Genomic DNA, 22,768 nt, shown 5'->3' with positions numbered 1-22,768 from the left:
CACATAGATCTCTCTGACTTCAAGGCCAAGCTGGTCTATATAGTAAGCTCCAGGCATCCAATCTTATAGTCAGACTTTGGTCTAAAACCAAAAATAATATAGCCATACATATAGCAGAATACACAGGACTATCCACATTTTTAACAGAAACAATTTGTTTATTGGGCATTTTTTGTTTGAGACAGGATTTCTTTATATTGCTCTGGAGCCTATTCTAGATCTAGCTCTGTAGACCAGGTTGGCCTCGAACTCACAGAGATCCACCTGCCTGTCTCCCAAGTACTGGAATCAAAGGCGTACACCACCAACTCCCAGTAACAACTTGTTTTTAAACATTTTATTACACAGGAACATCAATATCTGAAAATTAATTAGACATTCTGTTTGATAGTTTCAACTTTTGGGGCTTTTTGTTGTTGCTGTTTTGTTTTTTGAGAGAGGGGTTTCCCTGTGTTAATAACTCTGGCTGTCCTAAAACTGAGACCATGCTGGCCTCAAACTCACAGACATTCGCCTACCTCTGCCTCCCGGTGCTGGAACTAAAGGTTTGCATCACCAATGCAAAGAGAAAACTTTCTGTTTTTAAGACAGGGTCTTACACAGTTCAGGCTGACCTCAAACCTACTACACCACCAAGGATGACTCCAAATTTTTGATCTTCCTACCTCCATTTTCCAAGTGCTGGGATTATAGGTGCACACCAGCACACCTACTTATGTGATGAGGGTCAAACCCAGGGCCTCATGTAAGGCAAATACTACACCAACATTCACTAACAATAAGAAAACATAGGCCATCTTATTACACACTGAAACATACATGACATTTAAGCAAAAACAAAGAAGAGATTCATTTTTCATCCTCATGCAGCTTCTCACTGACTTCTTCTTTATCAAAAGTGAATGGTTTGTCATAACCCATTAGATGGTTATAGTCCTCGGGGTTTGCAAAGAGCGCTGGGTTGACCAGCATTGACTTCGTTTTAGCATAAAAGGTGGTGAATATATGTGAGCTCTCTGGAATCTTCACGTCATTTTGATGAAACACTGTGCTGGTTTCGGAAAGCACAACGTTGTAAGTAATGGCTTTGTAAGTGTCGGTTGAGGCTTCATGGTACAACCGAATGACATAGCCTTTTGTAAGGAAGTGGAGCAGAACGGGAGTGATCATGGTGAAGCTTCCCATGATCCCATAAAATAAGATCTGCAAAGGCAGACTTCCAAATGTCACATTAGTCTGTGAGAGAAGATACGGTAAAAACGTAAGGCTCATCACACTTGTCGAATAAGAGAAACATTTCACACCTAAGGAGAGAAAGAAAAAAAAAGAATAACTAAGGTTTATAAAACAAGCAATATATCCTGTTAATTCATCCAAACTTTTCTTCCTATGCCATTGTTACATTTGAATGCAAAAAGACCCCCTAGTTTCAAGGCTGAGCACCTGGGTCTCTATGATAGTACAATTTTTGGAAATTTTGGAACTTTAGGAGGTAGGCCTTGACTGTCTCGTCCTGGCCCCTTGTCTCTTTCTCCTAGGTCATGAAGTGAGGAAGGTCTTCTGCCATATACTCCTACCGCCCTGATGTTCTGTTCAAGAATATGGGGCCAAGCAACCACAACAAAACCTTCTAAAACTATGAGCCAAAATCTATCTTTCCTCCTTGAAGAAGTTTTCTTGAATTCTTGGTCACAGTGATGACAAAGCTAATACAATAGTCATAAACCCACCATCAACAACAAAAACAAACACAATCGAGTACTTCTTATGTGCCAGGCTCTGCCTTCTGTCTTAAGCAATTTACTTATTCTATTCATAAAATATACAGAAAAGCCCCAGGAGAGGTGTATAATTGTTGTCATTGCTCCATCAAAAAATGAGACTTGGCAAGGCAGGAGGATCACAATTTTGAGGCCATCATGGACTACAGGGTAAGACAGCTTCTGAAAAAGCCAGAAAGACAGGGAAAGTGAATAGGTTCATGGATTACCTCTACTGCATAACGTGCTGGCTGCCATAGGTTGCCGGAACTGCCGGAATCTTAAAATAAACAATGAGGCTGTGTGGCTCATGTCTACAATCCCAACACTAAGGAGGCAAGGGCTGGAAGATCAAACCGTTAAATTTATGCCAAGCCCGAGACAGGGTAAGCTACGGCTGGGGCAGTCATTCAGTAGGTAAAGTGCTTGCTGTAGAAGCGTGAGAACCTGAGCTCAGATCTCTAGCACCCACATAAGAGCTGAGGAGGCAGCACACACCAGTAACTCCATAGCAGGGGAAGCTAAGACAGGCAGAGTTCCATGGCTTGCTAGCCAGCCAGTCTAACCAAAATGATGACCTCCAATCTGGAGCACATGCTGCCTTTAATCTTGGCACTCAGGAGGCAAAAGGAGGAGGATCCCTTATGGTCAAGTTCAGAACAGACTGAGTTCCAGAACAGCCAGAGCTACACAGAGGAAACCCTGTCTCAAAAACCAAGGTAGAGATTTGCTGAAGTCAGCTTTAACCATCCACTTGGCATAGCCTAGTCACCTGAGGAGGAAGTCTCAGCTGAGACCACCCAGATCAGATTGGCCTGTGGGCGTGTCTAGAGAGCACTGTCTTGATTACTAATGGATACAGGAGTGCCCAGCCCACTTGGTGACACCATTCTCAGGGCAGGTGGTGCTAGGTGTCTGAGTGAAGAGCACGCAGCATCCCTCCAAGGTTTCTGCTCAGTTTTGCTTGAGTTCCTGTCCTAACTTCCCTCAGTGATGGATGGAGTACAACCTGAAGTTGAAATAAATAGAGTATCGTATAGTAACAACAGAATGAAAAGAGCAATAAGAGAAAACACCTGAATCAACCTCTGCCATAGATAGCCCACATGTGAGGAGCGGATGGAGCAACATACAAGGCCATACAGCTAGTTACTAAGCAGTAGTAATCTGACCCTTTGTGAATGAGGCTGAGGCAGAGAATTGAGAGTTCAAGTTCAGCAGCAGCTACACATCAAGACTCTGTCTCAAAAAAATAAAACAGAAACAGAGCTGGACATGATGGAATGGGACCCCAGAAGATGGAAGGAGATGGAGTAAAAACCAGCTTCAGTTGCACAGCATGTCTGAGGCTAGCCTGGACAACATGAGATACTACATACAAACACACATGGGGTGGGGAAGGTAAAAGCCAATACTGCTCTTCCAGAGTTCAGTTCTCAGCAACCACATCCAGAGGCTCACAACTGCCTGAGACTGCAGCCCCTGGGGACATGTGCTCTCATGTGACACACTTCCATAGACACATTCAAAAGGTCATTAAAGTACTTCTTTAAAGTTCCAGAAACAACCAGGGTCAACATACTGAAATCTGACTACATCTGGCTGTCCTGGAACTCACACTGTAGACCAGGCTGGCCTAGAACTCACAGAGAACCACCTGCCTCTGTCTCCAAGGGTGGGATTAAAGGTGTAAGCTACCACACCCAGCTTCAAGCAAGACCAGACATCCAGGAGAGTCAGAACTACAGAGATCCTGTCTGAAAAAGAAACAAGAAAAGGATGCTACCAGGCTTTTAGTCACAGCTTTTGTATTGTGACCAAATACCGGAGAAGAGCAATTTAAGAAGGAAAAGGGGAGGCTGGAGAGATGGCTGAGTGTTTAGGAGCACTGTCTGCTCTTCCAGAGGACCAGGGTTCAATTCTCAGCACCCACATGGCAGCCCACAACTGTCTGTAAGTCCTCTTAGGAGGCCCTGATACCCTCACATAGACATATATGCAGGCAAAACACCACGGCACACAATAAAAATAATTTACTAAAAAGAAAAAGGTAACTTTGACTCATGATTTCTGAGATTTCAGCCCACAGTTGCTTAGTGCTATGCACTTGATAAACATCATGCCAACACGGGTATTATTATATAGTGGAAAACTTTCAAACTGGAAACGGGGGTGGGGGAGTGGGGTGGGGGCTGGGGGGGGGGAAACAGAGACAAAAAGCCAAGAACAAGATACTCCTCCCTCCAAGAACTCATGCCCAGTGAACTACTAGTAACCTACTTCTAGAGGAGGCCCATTCTCCTAAGGTCTCCACAACTCTCAGAACAGCGCCACCAGCTGGGGAAGTTAGACTACATTAAATAAATACATGAGCTTTTGGAGGACATGTAAATCAAACCATAACAACATTCTCTCACTTTTTTTACACTATCCAAATATATTTTTCTGTTGGATACTCTAAAACAAGTAACATAAGAAGGGAAGCGTCAATGCCCAACTCTAAGATCATAAACCACAATTTAGCCTTCAAACGTCTTTAAAACTAGTAAAAGGGAAAGTCTCAACCTCTATGCTGTATCAATGGGATTCAAGGAAAAAAAAAAAAAAACAATTTTCCTTATGTGTTATAACTGAGTGATGCTTAGCAAGGCTTTGGTAGTGCATACCTTCGATCCCAGCACTAGGGAGGCAGAGGCAGGCAGATCTCTGTGAATTCGAGACCAGGCTGATCTACAGAGCTAGTTCCAGGACAGCCAGGGCTATACAGAGAAACCCTGCCTCAAAAAACTAACAACAACAAAAACAAACAAAAAAACCACAACTGAGTGATGCTAAGAACATAGGTAACATATGCTAAAAAGTTGACTGGATAGGGGCAAGCCCGGGAGACTCAAGCCCACACACATAGAACTCAGGCAATCGAGTAAAGCTGGGCGTGGCAGAGGTGATCCCTCCCTAGGGAAGACCACACCAATTGGTTTTCCAGTGCCAAGCCATCAGCCCTGAAAACACAAACTAGAAACATTGTACAGACTCAACAGGTCATAGTTAGGAACATATATATATATGCAGTAACATTTAAAAAAGAATAGAGGCCATGAACTTGAAGGAGAGTAAGGAAAAAGGGAGGGGGAGGTTGAAGGCAGAAAAGGGAAAATAGAAATGCAATTATGATCTCAAAAGTAAAGAAAGAAAAATAAGGAAACGATGTCACTTCAGATTACCCACCAAATACTGTGCGGGCCAGGTTCCCAGTATAGATCAGCCTTCCATCTTCTGGTTTATTGTATTCTGTATGTAAGCAGCGGACACATTGCTTCCAACAAACAGGTATCTATTGAAACAAGAAACCACTGACAAACTGGCTTTTTGAACAATTTTTAGTTTTTATCAAAGCTTTATTTTTATTTATTTATAATGAAGAGAACTTGTTACAGTGTGATATAAAAAAACTTCAGAATTAGCCTGCAGGTAGTGGCACACACCTTTAATCCCAGCACTGGGGAGGTAGAGGCAGGTGGATCTCTCTGAGTTCAAGGCCAGCCTGGTCTACAGAGTTCCAGGACAGGCTCCAAAGCTACACAGAGAAACCCTATCTTGAAAAGGACCACCCCCTCCAAAAAGAAAAAACAAAACAAAACAAAAAAAAAAAAAACACTTAATGTTGACCTTCACCTGTACTTAAACACATACTACATATGCACAAATAATTTCTAAAATTAAGTTTAGTGCAGTAACCTTAGCAAAACTGTAAATTGAGGTTGTTTAGGTTTTTGGTGAGTGTGTACATGTGTGAGCACATCCATGTCCAGAGATCAAACTATAGTCACAGGCTAGGCCATCCTGACAATCCAATGGCTTTAAAGTCTGCATTTATGAACTGCTTGCATTATAACTAATATTTAAAAAAAAAAAAAAAAAAAACAGACTTTCAAAGGAAGGTAGTGTCCTACACCTTTAATCCCAGCACTGGGGAGGCAGAGGCAGGAGGATCTCTGTGAGTTCCAGGCCGGCCTTGTTCTTTAGCTGCAGCTAATGCCTGTAAAACACAAACACGTGACTCAGTGCCCACGTGGAGTTTATTGAGGGAAGGAAGAGAAAGGGGGGTAGCTGGTGTCCAACCGAAAGCAGGGGAGAGAGGGAGAGAGAGAAGAGCGAGAGAGAGCAAGAGAGGGGGGCCAGAGAGGCGTGCTTGCTTTAAAAGGGGCTCTTGTGCATGAGTAACTGAGTCCTTGGCAACCAGGTAAGGCTGACATAGCGATGACACCGCCATGAGCGTCCGCCCATAGTTGGGGGCGGGGTCAGCAGACTGCTAGTTCCCAACAGGCCTGATCTACAAAGATAGTTCCAGAACAGAGCTGTTACACAGAGAAACTCTGTCTTAGAACAGCAGCAGCAACATCAACAACAAAAAATCCTCCCCAAGACATAATAATAAACTTTGAAGAAATGCCTAAAGTGGAAATGGAATTATTTGGCTTTGGAGTGAAAGGATGAAAATACAGCCTAACTCTCTAATGACCACTAAAAGTTAGAAATTTAAAAATATCCACCAGCATGCATTTAAAAATCACCCTAGCTGCTTGCAAAGCTCAGGAAAAAGAACACTTGAAATAGCTTGGTCACGATGACCGGTTTCTGGAAATTATTATTATTCATAACCATCTAGTTTCTGAGGAATGTTGTTATTCTCAACAACAGTCTGCTTATTGTTATGGGTCATCCTGTCCGTGAAGAAAATTAATAGCTAAAAAATATAGGACTCATTGCAAGAAGGGAAAACTACAAAGAACAAGTGTTTCTGCCAATAGATATGGATAACTCCCTGACTGGAGAGTACATTCTCCCTGCCCCCATTATCTTAAAGACAAGGCCACTGAGCCCGCTGGTCCTACAGAAAGAAAACCCCTAATCTTGCAGGTGGCTACCTTATAAACTGTACTCTATGAAATCTCTAACTTTGGAAACCGTATTAACCATCCAAGTTTTGAACTGCCCCACAACCTTGCTTTTAAGCCTAATGAAAATAACAGGCTAGCTTTGGAACTGGCCTTGTTAGCTTTAATGTAAATCCTATAAAAGCTGTCTCAATTCTGCCCTTGAGGTCCTCAGTCCTCTACCTCTGTGTGGCTTATGACTGTGGACCCCAGTGCACTTGGAATAAAAATCCCTCATGCTATTTGCATCTAGACCACTTCTCGTGAGTGATTTGAGGTGTCTCCTTTCCTGAGTGGGAGCGTGAAGGTCCACGTTCTGCAGGTCTTTCAGGAGCAGCCTTGGCTGTTTTGAAACACACGTAGACCAGCCTGGCACTGACTTCAGACTCAAGAGACCCTGAGTGCTGGGATCTTAAGGATATGTGTCACCATCCCAGGCAGATGTTGGATTCTTAGCCAAATTTCCTTCTTTCTTTTTGGTTTTTCAAGACAGGGTTTCTTTGTAGCTTTCCAGGCTGTCCTGCAATTCAGTAGACCAGGCTGGCCTCCAACTAATCCACCTGTCTCTGCCTCCAGAATGCTGGGATTACAGGCTTGCCACCTGGCTCTTAGCTGAATTTCAACACAAATTAGGCATACTTTTTACATTTTTAACTAAGAGCAGTTAGTTTTTAGATATTCATTTTCACATATTTGGGAAACTTCTGATACCGTGAAATTTCATGTAGCTTCAGTGTAACAGCACTGGCTGCCCTGGAACGCCCTCTATAAATTAAGATTGGACTCGGACTCACAGAGATCCTCCTGCCTCTGCCGTGCACCACCCGCCTCAGGCAGAGCTCATAGACCTATGTGGTTTGTTCACATTAACATTCATTACCCGACCTCTCTGTAAACAACAAAATCCCTAAAAGCAGAGATTTAACAACACAGAACTCACAATAAGGCTATATGAGTTTTTTTTCGAGTCTGTCATCAATTTCTTAGGAAATCAACCTTTCTGACCTTCAGCTTTTGGGTATGAGAGAAACTAAGTAGTCCCAATGTGGTGGCACTAGGCAATCAGAGGGAAGACGGTCTTTGTGAGTTCCAGGGGTCAACCTGGTCTACTCAGGCCACGGGAAGCTACGAAGAGACACCTTGTGTATACACACACACACACACACACACACACCCCTGCACGTGCCTGAGCAGCCTGGGAGAGCAATCCCGTCCACACACACACCCCTGCCCTGCACGTGCCTGAGCAGCCCGGGAGAGAACAATCCCGTCCTCTCTTTGCAGGCCACGGGAGGCTACGAAGAGACACCTTGTGCACGCACACACACACACACACACACGCACACACACACCTGCACGTGCCTGAGCAGCCCCCCCCCACACACACCCCTGCCCTGCACGTGCCTGAGCAGCCTGGGAGAGCAATCCCCTCCTCCCTTTGCAGGCTGCTCCTCCCTGCTCCTCCCGGGACCCCCAGCTCGCACGCTGCGCCCGCTCCCCGCTCCCCAGCCCACAGACGGCCGACCGACCTGCGCTGGCCGCGGTGGCGGCCGGGGCTCGGCTCGCGGCAGAAGCCGGCCGTCCGGCAGTGGCGGGAGCTCGGCGCGGGAGGCCGCACGCCAGGAGGCGACCGCGCACCGCGTGGCCCTCGTCCCCGTCCCGCCGGGCCGCAGCCCCGCTGCGCGGCGGCCGCCCAGGGCCAGCAGCAGCAGCAGCATGCCGCGGGGTCGGTGGAGCAGCGGCCCGCGCCCTGCGGCCGCCGCCAAGGACGCCAGGACGCGACTCCGCCCGGCGACCCCGGCCTCGCGTGCGGCGACGCCACGCCCCCCGGCGCGGAGCACGCCGCCGGATTGGTGCCCGCGCGTGCGCAACGACGTGCGGCCGGCCTGCAACCTTCCCCAACCGAATGGGTTCCGGGCAGCTACGGGTCCGAGAAATCCAACTCCCTTCCTGCCCGGCGTCGGTTCCAAGTTCTTACCGTTTTGTTTGCTCAGTTTTATGAAAATGTGAAAGGACAGAGTGGCGAGGCATGGCGGGGGGGGGGGGGGGGGGCGGAGAAGGCAAAGCACAGAAGACTAGTTAAATACTCCACTCCTGTGGGCATCGTTTTCTAGATCCTAAAAAGTGGTTTGGGGAAGCTGGCATTTGGTAGCGCATGCCTTTAATCCCAGCAGGCAGGAGGCATGGTGGGCGGATCTGTTGTGCTAATGTGTAATGGGACAAATGCCTAAATACAAGCTAGAAATACTGCTGTAGTAATATAATGGAGATACTGAGTGTTTAAGAGCACTGACTGCTTTTCCACAGGGTTCCCAGCACCCACAGGGCATCTCACAACTGTCTGTAACTCCAGTTCCATGGGACCTGACACCCATGGCAAAACTCCAATGGACATAAAATAAAAATATATTGTAAAACATATATAGGAGATATACTGTTTTACAAAATGCCACATACATTTCCAAAAGTGAACTTGGTACATTTGTCCACCCGATGTTTTCACATCAACTTCACAGTAAGCTGCATCTGGAAAAATGATCATCTAGATCAGCAGCGTTCTCAACGTATGGGTTGAGACACCTTTGGGGGTTGCATATCGGATATCCCACATATCAGATGTTTACATTACAATTCATAACAGTAGCAAAGTTACAGGTTTGTTTGTTTTGGGGTTTTTGAGACGGTTTCTCTCCTACAAAACAGAGCCAGCCTTTAACTCGCTCAGAGGCTTCTCTAGATGCTTAATGACTTTCTCAGCAGGATAGTCTGAGAACTGAAGGAAGCATGGAGCCCTCAAAAGTCTCAAGGCGTGTGTCTCCTGGAGGGAAGGTTCAGCTTTAGAATTAGGGGTAGGGGTGGTCCGAATCTGACTGGGGGCTTTCAAAAATATTCATCCCAATAAGACTATTACCACAACTTGAGCCAAACTTGAAGCAAGCTTGATTTTTACTGGCGTACACCCAAGACCTTGCCTGTGACTGCATTTTAAGTCAGGTTAAAGAGAGCAGCTCTGAATCCACTTCTTGGGCCTCTTTTGAGGAGTAAAATCAGGAGTAGTTTTACAAAAGGGTGACAATGAGCAATAAAGAAATACAAAACAAGGAAGAAAGAAGGAAAGAAAGAGAGAAAGTCTTGTGCTCACCCACCATGTGATTAGGAAATTAGGGAGAATCAGGGAGGGTCTGGGTGGATCAGGGCATCATCAAAAATAATTCAAGGTCATGGTTTGGGGAAGGTCAGGGTCAGGTTCCCAGAAACAGAGCTACTAAATTCTAAGAGTAAACAGAAACTTATTTTTAAAACTAAAGCACAATGACTGCTGATTTCAAAATGGAGTCACAAGGTTCCTCACAGAATCAGGATACATAATTGATGTTGGGACCCACATTTATTGCCTAAACTGACAGGAATTCAGGTCTCACTAGGTTGATTCACTTATTCCCCCTTAGCTTTATCTTCTGCTCCCCAATGCCTCTCTTTCCACGAATCCACTTTGAGCTGTGGATATATCTGTAGGGGGTTGTCATTTCGGGGCTGCAGTCAGTGCCAACCGACTTGCCCAAGGTTCATAACTGAGATGGGGAGTGTGAATTGAGAAAGGCTAGCTAAAGAGAAAAGACAGAGACACTGGATAGAATCATGGGGGCAAATCAATGAATACTGAACGCCCCAAGTTTATTCTTCACCATCTTAAATACCTTAATCAAAAAGAGGAACATGGGCTAGGTGGTGGTGGTGCCCACCTTTAATCCCAGCACTCGGGAGGCAGAGGCAGGCAGATCTATGAGAGTTTGAGACTAGCCTGGTCTACAAAAGCTAGTTCCAGGACAGGCTCCAAAACCACAAGAAACCCCGTCTCGAAAAAAAAAGACAAAAAGAAAAAGAAAAAAGGAACATGGTATCATGTCTACGGAACAACTTTCTTCCTCAACTAGCCAAGGATTCATTAACTACACCTCAGATTCAATTTGTCATTATCTAGCCTTGAGTGTAAAGAGTAACCACACCACATACCAAATCTGTTGTTATTTAGAAGACACCCAAGGCCAAGATCAAACATCCTACTGCAGCCACACCTTAGATCTTTAGGTCTTATGACTTCCTAAAGCACAGTTTTGAACTCTCTGACCATGAGCAAAGATGACACAGGGCCACCATCTTTATGGGCCCTGACACACAACCATAACATTTTATTATTTTCCCAAAGCCTTTGAAAATTCCTTCAGGGCCACGTGCTCCGTTTTTGCCTTCAATTCTCTAAGAGTATGCCTATCTGCAAATCAATTAAAAATAAATGCATGAGCCGCCCAGTGGTGGTACATGGCTTTAATCCCAGCATGTGGGAGGCTGAGGCAGTCGAATCCCAGTGAGTTCAAGGCCAGCCTGGTCTACAAAACAAGTTCCAGGACAGCCAGGACTATTAAACAGAGATACTCTGTCTGTATTGAAGAAACCAAACCAAACAAAAACAAACATACAAAAACAAAAAGCAACTCTTCCAGAGCCATGCACAATAGCTAAGACCAGTAATTCCAGCAGAATTATAAATTTGAGTAGGAAGGAAGCCAGGATTACAAAGGGAAATACTGCACATGGTGGTAGAGGAAGGAGGTAGGGTTACCCCAAATACGAGTCTAGTCTGGGTCACATAGTCCCAAACTGGCCAGGGTTACTATGGCTCAAAAAGTCAAGAACAAAGCCCTCTGGAAAACGTCATCAGTTCCAGAAACTCCAAATGGCGCACACACATCTCTTTTCTGTGGACACTATCACACACCTGTGACTATTGACTAACTGTAAGCATCTCAAATCTACATTTTCATGAATGCACATGTCATGAAACAGGTAAGAGCTGTTTTCCCAGCTTTCCAGGAAAGGTCCCTGGGTAACCAGAGGAAAGCCAATGGAATGCCTTGGTTGGGGGGGTGCTGGAACGAGGAGGACTTATGGGGGTGAAGAGCGAGAATGATGCACTCCCCCAGGTGTGATGGTGGCAGGTATTTTAATGTAGGAGAGCAGGGCAGGTGGGCGTGGCATATTTTCAGTAAACACTGACCCATACCGGGAAGAGAGGAAGTGGGGCAAACGCATTGCGCGAGCTTGTTGAGATGCTCGTCGTCGACGCGTCTTACTTATCTATCACAAAGGCCAGATGCCCGCTTACTCAAGATTACGATCTTCTTTAGCACACATGCAGCATTTCCACATCTGAGGCTTCCTTTGTAATCTCCCACCTCCCAGCTAAACAGAAACGAGAGAAGGGGACTGAGCTTTCAAGCCACCAACTTTTCAACATTCTACACGGAAAACCACAAGTCCCAAGATGCAACATCACGTCGGGTCAAACAAACAAACAAAAAAAAAACCAATAAAAACAAAAAAAACAAAAACCGTAACTTGGCAAGAAACTACATCTCCCAGAATGCATCGCTGCCCTCGCCGGGCGTTCCCGTCCCCTCCTGGGCAGAAATGGGATCAGGAAAGCGGCGCTGCTGCACAGTGGGAAGCGCGGCGGAAGCCCTAGTAGCTCATTGGCTGGGCGGTGCTAACGCTCTCTCTTAAATCGGCCTGCGCTCCGGGAGAGCCAGCACACGCCGCACTCCGCCTGGCACGCAGGCTCCCGCCGGGACTCGTCTGCGCCTGCGCCTCGACCCGACTCCCGCGCTCCGCAGACGGCGGCTGTGATGCGGCGGAAGTGACCCCGTCCCGTGCCCCGGAAGCCCAAGGGGTAGGCAGCTGGGGGTGGGGGGCGGCCCTGAGTAGGGGCTGTGGCGGTGCGTGGGGACGCGGCTGCGGCGGCTGCGGGGCTGGCTGGTGAGTGCCGGGCCGGGCCGGGCGGGGCGGGGCGGGGCCGGGGAGCGGGCTCCATCCCGCCGGGGAGCTGGGGCAGCCGCGGCCGGGCGCCTCGGCCACAGCCCCGGGCCCCGCGCATCTCGTCGGGGCCGGCTGGGGACGGAAGCTCTGGCCGAGCTGCTCCCCGGCCTCCCCACCCCACCCCCCGTCCCCTATCTCTCCCCGGCTCCTGGTTATGCGAGGCGGGAGACGATTGGCGGGGCCCGGAGTAGCCCAGTCGGGTTCGGGGTTTGGACAGCGGAGGCCGGGCAGGAGGTGGGGGCGAGCGGGGCCTGCTCCCGGCCGAGCGCGGGGAGGGTGGAGTTAAGAGCATGCAAGGCAGCCCGGCCCGCCGCTCCCCCTCCCGTGTGCGATCACATTTGTTTGGCTGTGGAAGTCTGTCGCCGATCGTAGGAGAGAGCTCTACCTAGCCCCTTTTCAGCTGTAGGACCCCGAGGAAAAGTTTACGTTCTGGGCGAGCGACTTGGGTGATCTCTGCCTGCCTGACTGGGTGGGTTGGGGCATTTGTGCATCTGTCTGCGTTTTGTCTGGAAGGGAAGTGTTTACTGCCAAGTAACAGTGTCCATTAATTGTCCAGTAAGGAACTGAGATCTCTAGTTTTGGGGGCTTGAAGGTTGTGTGTCATTTGGTGCAAGCATTCTTGCGCCGAACTTTTCAGCCCAGAAAGCAATGGAAATAGTTTTTTGCAACTTGGTTCAAACTACCGCATCTGCGTTTTAATCCCCAAATTAAATTTCGTTTTCTGATCCAAATTGGTAAATGTAAATACCTGATGTCACTTAGAAGTCATGGGTCTTTGTTTTGGTTTTTGGAGACAGGGTTTCTCTTGCTTTGGAGCCTGTCATGGAGCTAGCTCTGTAGACCAGGCTGGCCTTGAACTCATGGAGATCCTCTTCTGCCTCCATAGCGCTGGGATTAAAAGTGTGCACCACCAACGAGGGACATCACAGAAGTCTTTATGTAAGCCTGGTTGGTCTCAGATCACTTTGCTTACAAAGTGTTTATTAAGGGTGTGGCCCATTTGGGTAGAGGTGGCATACGCCCTTAATACCAGCACTCGTGAGGCAGAGACAGGTGGATAGCTGAGTTCAAGACCAACCTGGTCTACAGAGCTTGTTCTAGTACAGCCAGACCTGTTAGAGAAGCCAAAAAAAAAGTGGTCCTACATGCCTGCTCCCCTCCTTCAATGGGCTAGGGTTAACCTCTTCAATTTAATAAAAAAGACAGCAAGAACAGTGGTCAGGATTTGATGTTTGAGCTAGAAACATAAGGGAGACTTTAAAGGAAAAGAACTTCATACTGCAAATGCAAAGAGCTTAAAATGTGAGACCCAGTCAGGAAATATCAAGGAGACAAATGTTTGGAACATACTGAAGGAAAGTAAGAAAATGAGATGAGGGTGGCCAGGGAGTGTAATACAGACTGTAAAGCTCTTGTGTACTTATGCAGAAACATGAATATGCATGCCTTACATGACAAGATGGTGGGAAGTGTGGAAGCTTTCCCCCTCCAAAACTGGCAGTTTGTAGATTAGTCTAGCCTCAAACTCAGATCCACCTGCCTCTGCCTCCAGGTGCTAGGATTAAGGGTATATCCACTACAGCTACAAATGGTAGCTTTTTTTAGTAGTTACAATACAATTAGCTTGAACTAGACACAGGTGTGTTGAGTTTGACAACTCTGATTTAAGACAGCCAAGATAAGCGTAGGGTGGTGTCACACGCCTTTAATCTCTTGCTCAGCGATAGGATTACCTAAGTGCCTAGCATTTGTGAGGTGCTGGTTTGGATTCCGGCACAGAAGAAAGGGTGAGGAGTGTGACAAGGAGGGACAGCAGAAAAGATGGCTCTAATAAGAGTAGACAGGGTATGTGCTGTGTAGATGCAGGTACAATGAGGACAAAGATTTGTTCTTGGTTTTGTTTTGTTGGGGCATTATTGGTGATCAATCCTAGGGACATCCTAGACCTAGATAAGTACTTTGGCCTTCAGAGGTCAGAATATCCCACCCCTGGAGCCAACAGATACAGATTCTGAGACAAACTCAGATTCTCTGCAAAAGCAGTGTGCTGTATCTGTTGAGCCACCTCTCCAGCTATATCATTCTCTTGTTATTTCCCCTTTAAAGAGTTATTGCTATGGGTTCTTGGCCCAGACATCCATGCCTCGCTTCCTCTGCCTCTGTCAAGTGTTAGGGTTAGAGCTAGGAATATAACCTTTCCCTTGTCCTCAGTCCCTGCCTACCATAGTTTCTTCCCCACAGAGCTACCACCCTACCATTGTTTTGGTTTGGTTTCCTGGTATATTTATGCCTGCACAGCCTTCTGGTGGAGGTGGTCCCTGTGGTTGAGATAGTCTTGTCTGTAGTCCTAGCTGGCCTGGTGACTCTTGGTAATGCTGCTTCCATCTCCAGAGCTAGGGTTTTCCTCAACACCCCCCAAAAAAGCTGGCCCTGACCCTACCGTATTTTCCATGAGCTTAGTTAGGATCCAGTACCTAGGATATGTCCTTAGTACAGTATTTGTGATTTGAGTGAATTTCTTAACAAGCGGTTTTCAACAACACTCTTGCATACTTGTTACTCTTGTATAGCTCCCAGAATTGATTACTTGGATCACTCAACTTTCAATTTAGTGAAATACCTCCATCAATCCCCCCAGAACAAACACTTAACATATGTTCTGTTGAAGATTTGGACAGTTACCTCTGGGTAAGATCTGTACTGGTCTGTCCTTGGGGTCCTGACAGGATACGCCCTCAGCTGCAGCCACTGAGAGCATCACCTGTGCAGGTTCACCATGTTCCCTTTTAAAGGGGCCCTGCCCACCTCCCATCCTCTCCTGCCCACCCTTCTCCCTCTCCTCCCCTCTCCTGCTTCTATCTCTGGAGGCTGGTCTCCCACCCACCCCCCTTCCCTTTCTCTTTAATTCATCCATTCTTTACATTCCAATCCCAGTGCCTCCTCTCCCCCAGCTTCCCCTGCCTCACCTTCTCCCTCTTTATGATCTCTTCCCTGATAAAAGCCCCTCTTCCTAAACCCTGTCACATGGAGTCTTTCTCTTGCCTGATGCTTTCCTTAAATCACAAATTACATCTACTTACCAAAAGAGTTTTATTGGCAATGTATCTGGTGTTTTTATTGGTAGTGATGGTTTGGTTTGATTGGCCTCAAACTCAGGGTTCTCCTGCCCCAACATCCTGAGTTCTGGGGTTATAGGTTATACCAGCACACCCAGCTTTGACTAATATATATACTATAAGACTGAGTTTTTTTCTCCAAATTTGAGTTCCTGGATTGATGAGTTATACTTAATCATCATTTTAAGGATCTACTTAAGATAGGAGCTTGAAGCTAGAGAATTCAATGATTAAGAATGCTGGCTGCTCTTGCAAAGGACCTGAGTTCCATATGTCAGGGTACCAGGCATGCATGCATTCCATATATATGTATATACATACACACACATATTTTGCAGGCAAAACACAGGCAAATAAAAAATACAAGATTATTTCAAAGAGCTTTTTGAATAATGTTGATGGTGGTGGTAGAACTCCATTACATCTGTAGTAGAGAAATTGTTTCCCAAAGGCTTTCCCAGATGAGGCTTTGTATGGTTGCTTAGCTACTGCTGGTTAAATAAACAAAACAACCTAGGTGTTCTATGGAGATTAGATATCGAGAGAATTCTTGTCCTTCAAGACTTTCTAACAGATTTTTTAAAGTTTACATACGAAAGAATATAAACAGAAAATGATGGCTTGAAATTTTCAACTGCCTTTTATTACAAAGTGATATGGAGTATGTTTTAATTTTAGAACTGATAGCATTTAAGAATTCATAGCATCAAATTCTAGAAGTAGAAATTCACCTAAATTCACCTGAAGGACTACTCTTATATCAATGACCAAGTTAAAGATGGGCATGGCATGCATTTAACTCCAGCACTTGGAAGCAGAGGCTGGCAGGTCTTCGTTCAAGGCCTTCCTGGTCCAGCTGCACAGAGGAACCTTATTGGGTTGGGGTGGGGGGGACTGTGACCAAGAGGGAGGGAATAATTGTAAAGTCTACTGGGCTTTAAAATATAGAAGTACATATTTCCTAATCTCTAGAGGAGTGATACTCTTGTGGGAGGTTTATTTTTAAAGAAAATGATCTACCTGAAAGGTAATTACTGCCATGATCATCAGTAAGCCCTTAAGTTATTTTTATTATCTTTTACTCTGCTTTATCTCATTTAGAAATGGTACCAATTATTGAAATTACTGGGAAAAAAAAGTACCTTTGTAGATACTTTTCCAGTTAGCAGCTAGAGAGATGGCTTGGTTGTTAAGAACACTAGCTTTTGTTCCCGAAGACTTGAGTTCAATTCCCAGGACACGGCATGCACGTGGTGCATGGGCATATATACAGGCAAAACACCTGAGGACACGAAAGTGGAACCCTTTAGGTGTACAGGCCAAAAGGCTGCCATGTGGGTGCTAGGAATTGAACCTGACTCCTGGAAGAGCAGCCAGTGGTCCTGCTTACTGTTGAACCATATCTCCAGATCCCTACCACCAAGATTTTTTGTTTGGTTTGTGTCTTGTTTTTCCAGACAGGGTCTTTTTAGCTCTGGCTGTTCTGGAATTGTCCTGTATACTGGGCTGGCTTTGAACTAACAGATCCCGCTTGCCTCTGCCTCCTGAGTGCTGGGATCAAAGGAGTTTGCCACCATTGCCTGGCACAGGTTTTTCCAGATGGTTTCTCTGGCTTTGGAGCCTGTCCTGGAACTGACTCTGTAGACCAGGCTGGTCTCAATCACAGATCTCCTGCCTCTGCCTCTGACTGCTGGGATCAAAAGTATGCACCACCAATGCCTGGCATGGTGCAGGTTTTTATTATTTAACCTTCTCGTTGTTAAATGTAGAACTTTAGTGTGCTATGTGCAGAAGGCATGGAAGGGTAAGACAAATATACAAATATTTGTGTAATTAGCGAACAAGTCTTATTCTTCTTCCTGCCATTGGCTATATATTACATAACCTTTCAAGTATTTGCTGAGTGTATATTGCAGGGTACAGTTTTCTGTATCCCCTCCCCCACTCCGTTGACATGAATGTCAGTCTGTCCATTACTAAGCATTATTGAAATGCTACGACTGAAGTCAGTGTGCCTGATTCAGTGTAAAGTTCATTCTGTTAAGTAGCTAGAGGTTCACGTCAGCTGCTTAATGCCACTGTCAGGTGTAACAGGTACAATATTAAAGAACTTAGACTGGGCCCGCAGTTTATGTGTGTGAAGCATTTCTTATTCCTTTATTCTTGTCCTGTCACTGTACACCTTCTGCCTCAGCAGCAGCACTTGACGCACAATATTGATGACTGAGATGCAAGTGCTCTGTCACACAGACTCTACAAACTTTGGGCTTGAACGTTTCCCTCTACAGACCAGCCTGTCTAAGTAGCAGTACTCCTGCTACTGTGATCAGCTGCCCTTTGCTTCGGTTTGGTTTTTTTTGAGACAATGGTTTTCTCTATAATAGTCCTGGCTGTTCTCAAACAGATCCCCCTGCCTCTGCTTCTTGAATGCTGGGATTAAAGGCTAGGCCACCACGGCCTGACCCCAGTGGTAGGTAGATTCATGCACACACTACCACTGAGCTATACTGCTATCCTTGACAGACAGTCTTAGTGGTTATTAATGATCTTTCTGAAATGTAGAGGTGCTAGCTGGTCAAGTTCACAGCATTTTGGTGCCTTCCATAAGGAGTCTCCAAATCATTAACACCAAGAACACACAATAAATAATAATGTGTGGGAAATACGAATGCAACATTAATCTTTGCCTGCTTTTGTTACATTTTAGGAAACTACTAAAGTTCCTGTGGGATCAAGTAGGATTTTGAAAGAACATAATGGGTAAGTTATACAGTGGTAATTTTGTGTTTCAAATAGTGGGAGCTTATTTTTTCTCTCAGCTAATTTTGTATACATTTTATTTAAATTAGAAACAATCTTATTTTACATATCAATCCTAATTCCCGCTCCCTCCCATAACTCCCTCTGGTCCCCCATCCACTCCCCCGGGTGAGTGAGGCCTTCCATGAGGGATCATCAAAATCTGTCATTTGAGGTAGGACCTAGGCTAAAGGAATATCTCTCCATGGGAAATGGGGTCCCGAAGTCTTGTTCAGGAACTAGGGATACCCTGGTTCCACTGACAGACCCCATAGACACTGTCCTCCTAGCTGACACCCACATTCAGGGGGCCTGCTTTGGACCTATGTTGGTTCCCCAGCTATCAGACTGGGCTCCGTGAGTTCGCACTTGTTCTGGTCAGCTTACAGTAACAGCATTGTGTCACCTAAAATTTGTAGTACCTTAATAATGAGACTTTTACTCTGGGCAGTGGTAGCACACACCTTTAATCCCAGCACTCAGGAGGAAGAGGCGGGTGGATCTTGGTGAGGTCAAGGCCAGCCTGGTCTAAAGAGTGAATTCCAAGACAACCAGAACCACACAGAAACCCTTCTCAAATAAAGGAGACTACATATACAGAATGTTTAGTTTAGTTCTGTTATTTCCTGACCCTATGATCAGATAAATACCTGCTCAGTTTCAGGTTTTGATTCATAACAGAGTATGTGCTAGGGCAGAGCTGCTCAGCTGTTACTCTGCAGAAGGTGCAGCCAAAACTGGAGGACAGACAGGGCTCCCACATCTTTTTCTAAGACAGGGAGTCTCTGGCTTCGGAGCCTGTCCTGGAACTACTAGCTCTGTAGATCAGCCTGCCTCTGCCTCCCCAGTGCTGGGATTAAAGGCGTGCACCACCACTGCTTGGCCCAGTGTACATTCTTGCTACCTACACTTGCCTGTTAAAGTCTACCTTCCACACTGCACCACCACCTTCCAGTAGCTTAACCTGTTCATCAGAGCAGAGACCCTTCCTTGATCTACCTGGGCATAGCAGCTTAGCACTCTCACAGACACAGTATACTAACAGGTGGGTTTCACTAGGCATTTCCCAGTCTAGTCAACTAGACAATCAAAGTCAGGCTTTACAGCATGTAAAAATATTAGAAACATAAATTGAACTTCATAGTAGGTGGCATAGGTGTTTTCACTGGGTAGCAGTCAGGTTCCCTGGAACTGGGTTTACAGGTGGTTTTGGGTCCTCCTGAACCCAAGTCTTATGAAAGAGCAGCTAGCGTGCCTTTCCAGCCTTTGAGTATTAGAGGCATGAGCCATCCTGCTGGTCAAAATAATGCTAGCTTTATTTTCTGAGACCGGGTTTCTCTGTAGCTCTGGCTCTCCTAGAACAAGTTCTGTAGAACAGGCTAACAATGTAACCTAAGAGTTATATTGTCAGCGGCTGGAGAGGTAGGTGGCTAAGTGTGTAAAGGACTTGGTTTCCAAGGATCAGGCAACTGAGTCAGTGGTAGAGTGGTATCTACACCCACTCCACAACCTCTGGTGTGATTTTTCTTCCCCCACCCTTTTCCATGCTTGCCAGTCAAACTCAGGGCATCACATGCTACGAATTTGCTTCGCTGCAAAGTGTAACCCCAGGTAGCCTGTTGGTTAGAATGTATTTCACTGCTTTGTTTCAGATGGAGAGGAGAAAACCTATGGAGGCTGTGAGGGGCCTGATGCCATGTATGTCAAGTTAATATCCTCTGATGGCCATGAGTTTATTGTAAAAAGAGAACATGCTTTAACATCAGGAACAATAAAAGCCATGTTGAGTGGACCAGGTAGGTAATGCAGTGTTTCTCTTATGTACTTTAATGGACACAGCATTTGAAGGAGGAGGAAGCAGGTGCAGTGGTACATGCCTCTAGTCCCAGCTACATTGAGATTAGGGAGGATTGTTTCTAGTCTAGGAGCTCTAGACCAGCCTGGGCAGCATAGTGAGATGCTGCCTTAAAGGGGATATGGACCTGAGTCATTCATATAAATAAATGTCCATGTCATTCATACAAACCCAGGTACCTGTTATCTTAGCAAGCATTGGGGGAAAGGAGAGTGAATACAAAGCCAACTGGCCTCTAAATAAATGCACCACCCCCTCACACATCGACTTAGCACCTCCCTAAAATCCTCCTCTCTCCTTGCCACCCCTCCCCCCCCACTCCCCAACATTTCAGCTTTATCTGTGTGTAGTCTACTTTGTTTTCCCTCTTGTTTGTAATCCATGCAGTATTTGACCCTCTGTCTTCATTCTTTCCATGTACATGGTATTGGAGCCATCTAGTACTCTTGTTAGAAATATGCTACAGTGTGTTTATCTGCTCTTTACAGTTGAACATTTTGTTTCCTTTTAGCTATCATACATGGTGCTGCTATGAACACAAGCACAATATATACATGTCTGTTTGAAACACTAATACTGTGGGGCTGTGACTATTGTGTTTTGGAGGAGCCACCAAGGTGTTTCTGCTGGGGGACCATCATTTCATATATTTTTATTGACAGTACACCAGTTCTCCACTTTGTAAAATACCATGATGGGGATTTCTTTCCTTAAGTAAACTTATATCTGGCAGATTTCCTAGTTAGAGATCTGTCTTGAAACACCAAATAATTACCATAAAGTAAAATAAATGTTTCATTCTCTAAAACATTTTTTTGATGAGAAATGCCTTTTGTATATATGCAATGCTAGTGTTAGACATCTAAAATAATTCTATGGGTGGTTGGTACCCACACCTTGATCCCAGCAATCAGGAGGCAGAGACAGGCAGTATTGATTATTCTACTTGTCTTTGAATAACTGTCTTCATGCGCCCTTTTCTGTCTTGGAGTTGTTTCTATGTGTATGTCTCTTGCTGGGGATGCCATTCTTTCTGTCCTAGAGACCTTGTTTAACATAATTTGACTGAAAGACCCTATCTTTTTGAGGTAGTTCAAGATTTCCTTGAACAAGAAGAGGCACTATACAGGTCATAACATACATACCCTTTTGTTTTTCAGGGCAGTTTGCTGAGAATGAAACCAATGAGGTCAATTTTAGAGAGATCCCTTCGCACGTGCTCTCCAAAGTATGCATGTATTTCACCTACAAGGTCCGCTACACTAACAGCTCCACAGAGATTCCTGAGTTCCCAATTGCGCCTGAGATTGCACTGGAACTGCTGATGGCTGCCAACTTCCTAGATTGTTAAATAAAATAAATTATAATAAACTGTTAATTTTTCAGTATTTAATACCTGTAGTTCAGCTAGTAATTTTTTTCACATAGCATGTTGCCTGTATGAAATTGAACTCTAAAGTTAATTGCTGAGCAGATTCCTTCTGTCATTTGCATATAGCAGAGTTGAAATTTGTTTGCTACATCAACAAATTAAGGGCGTTCACAAGCCAAGAAATAAAATAATAATGCCAGTTTGTAGGTGGTTTGTTTTCTCCTTTGGATGTGACCTTTAAAATTATATGTAATATAGCCAGGTGGTGGTGGTGGCACACGCCTTTAATCCTAGCACTGAGTTTGAGGCCAGCCTGGTCTATAGAGCAAGTTCCAGGACAGGCTATAAAGCTACAGAGAAACCCTGCCTAGGGAAAAAAATTATAGCAAATCCTGGGAATTCTACAGGTAATACAGGGCTAAGTATTTTTATGTTTTCAATGTTATTAAAGAACCAGTTCTTATAGCCACTGAGCATTACTAGTTATGCAAATAATTACCTGGAAAACATGTTTATAACTTAGCCGAACCTTCATTTTTGTAACTCAGAGTTGAAATTTCTTATGTGTTTTTTGATAAACTACAGTATTGTTTAATTGTATCCTGTGTTTTATTGCTACAATTTAAGGACTTTATTTAAAAGCAATTTTGGAAGATTACCAGGTACAAGTTTTGGAAGAATAGCTGTTTGCACTGTAGCATCTAGCCTAGTAAATGATGATTTAAGAGTCCCTGTGCATTGTCTGCGTTTTGAACAGTCTGAAGCATGAGTTCTCTGGCCTCCAGGCTCCCTTACATTTTCCTTTTTAATGGTCCCTGAGGATTACCCTTGTATGTGTTGAGATGTATCCTACTATACTTCATGAACTCGCTCTAAACTTAGAATCTAGATATTCTGAGTCCTTCCAGTCTTCCCACATTATTGGAATGTTGTAAAATAAGGAGTGAGGGTTGTGATACGAACCCTGTAGTGCACTTAGCTAGCTACTCTCCTCCAGCGTATGTTCCAGTCAATCATACTAAAAGCTGTGGGTCCTCTGAGGTCAGCCTTTGTAA

General features: G+C 45.3%; 2 protein-coding genes across 2 annotated transcripts; one reads left to right on the top strand and one right to left on the bottom strand.

Annotated features, from left to right (window-relative positions):
- Positions 1-322: 322 nt before the first annotated feature.
- Positions 323-11,788, bottom strand: Tmem70 (transmembrane protein 70). Its single transcript, XM_051196165.1, has 4 exons — positions 11,760-11,788; positions 8,227-8,590; positions 4,989-5,094; positions 323-1,304 (listed from the first exon to the last, which is right to left on the bottom strand). Exons 1-4 carry the CDS (start codon positions 11,786-11,788, stop codon positions 850-852), a joined length of 954 nt encoding a protein of 317 aa, XP_051052122.1. The 3' UTR covers positions 323-849.
- Positions 11,789-12,488: 700 nt separating this feature from the next.
- On the top strand, positions 12,489-21,734 carry Eloc (elongin C). Its single transcript, XM_051196476.1, has 4 exons — positions 12,489-12,511; positions 18,395-18,447; positions 20,139-20,282; positions 21,502-21,734. The coding sequence occupies exons 2-4, from the start codon at positions 18,444-18,446 to the stop codon at positions 21,690-21,692; spliced, it is 339 nt and encodes a 112-aa protein (XP_051052433.1). The 5' UTR covers positions 12,489-12,511; positions 18,395-18,443; the 3' UTR covers positions 21,693-21,734.
- Positions 21,735-22,768: the final 1,034 nt, after the last annotated feature.

Source organism: Phodopus roborovskii, unplaced genomic scaffold (assembly GCF_943737965.1).
Source record: "Phodopus roborovskii unplaced genomic scaffold, PHOROB, whole genome shotgun sequence".
In the NCBI taxonomy this organism is placed as follows: domain Eukaryota; kingdom Metazoa; phylum Chordata; class Mammalia; order Rodentia; family Cricetidae; genus Phodopus; species Phodopus roborovskii.
The sequence above is the reverse complement of the archived record's forward strand: the minus strand, read 5'-3'. Positions and strand labels throughout refer to the sequence as shown.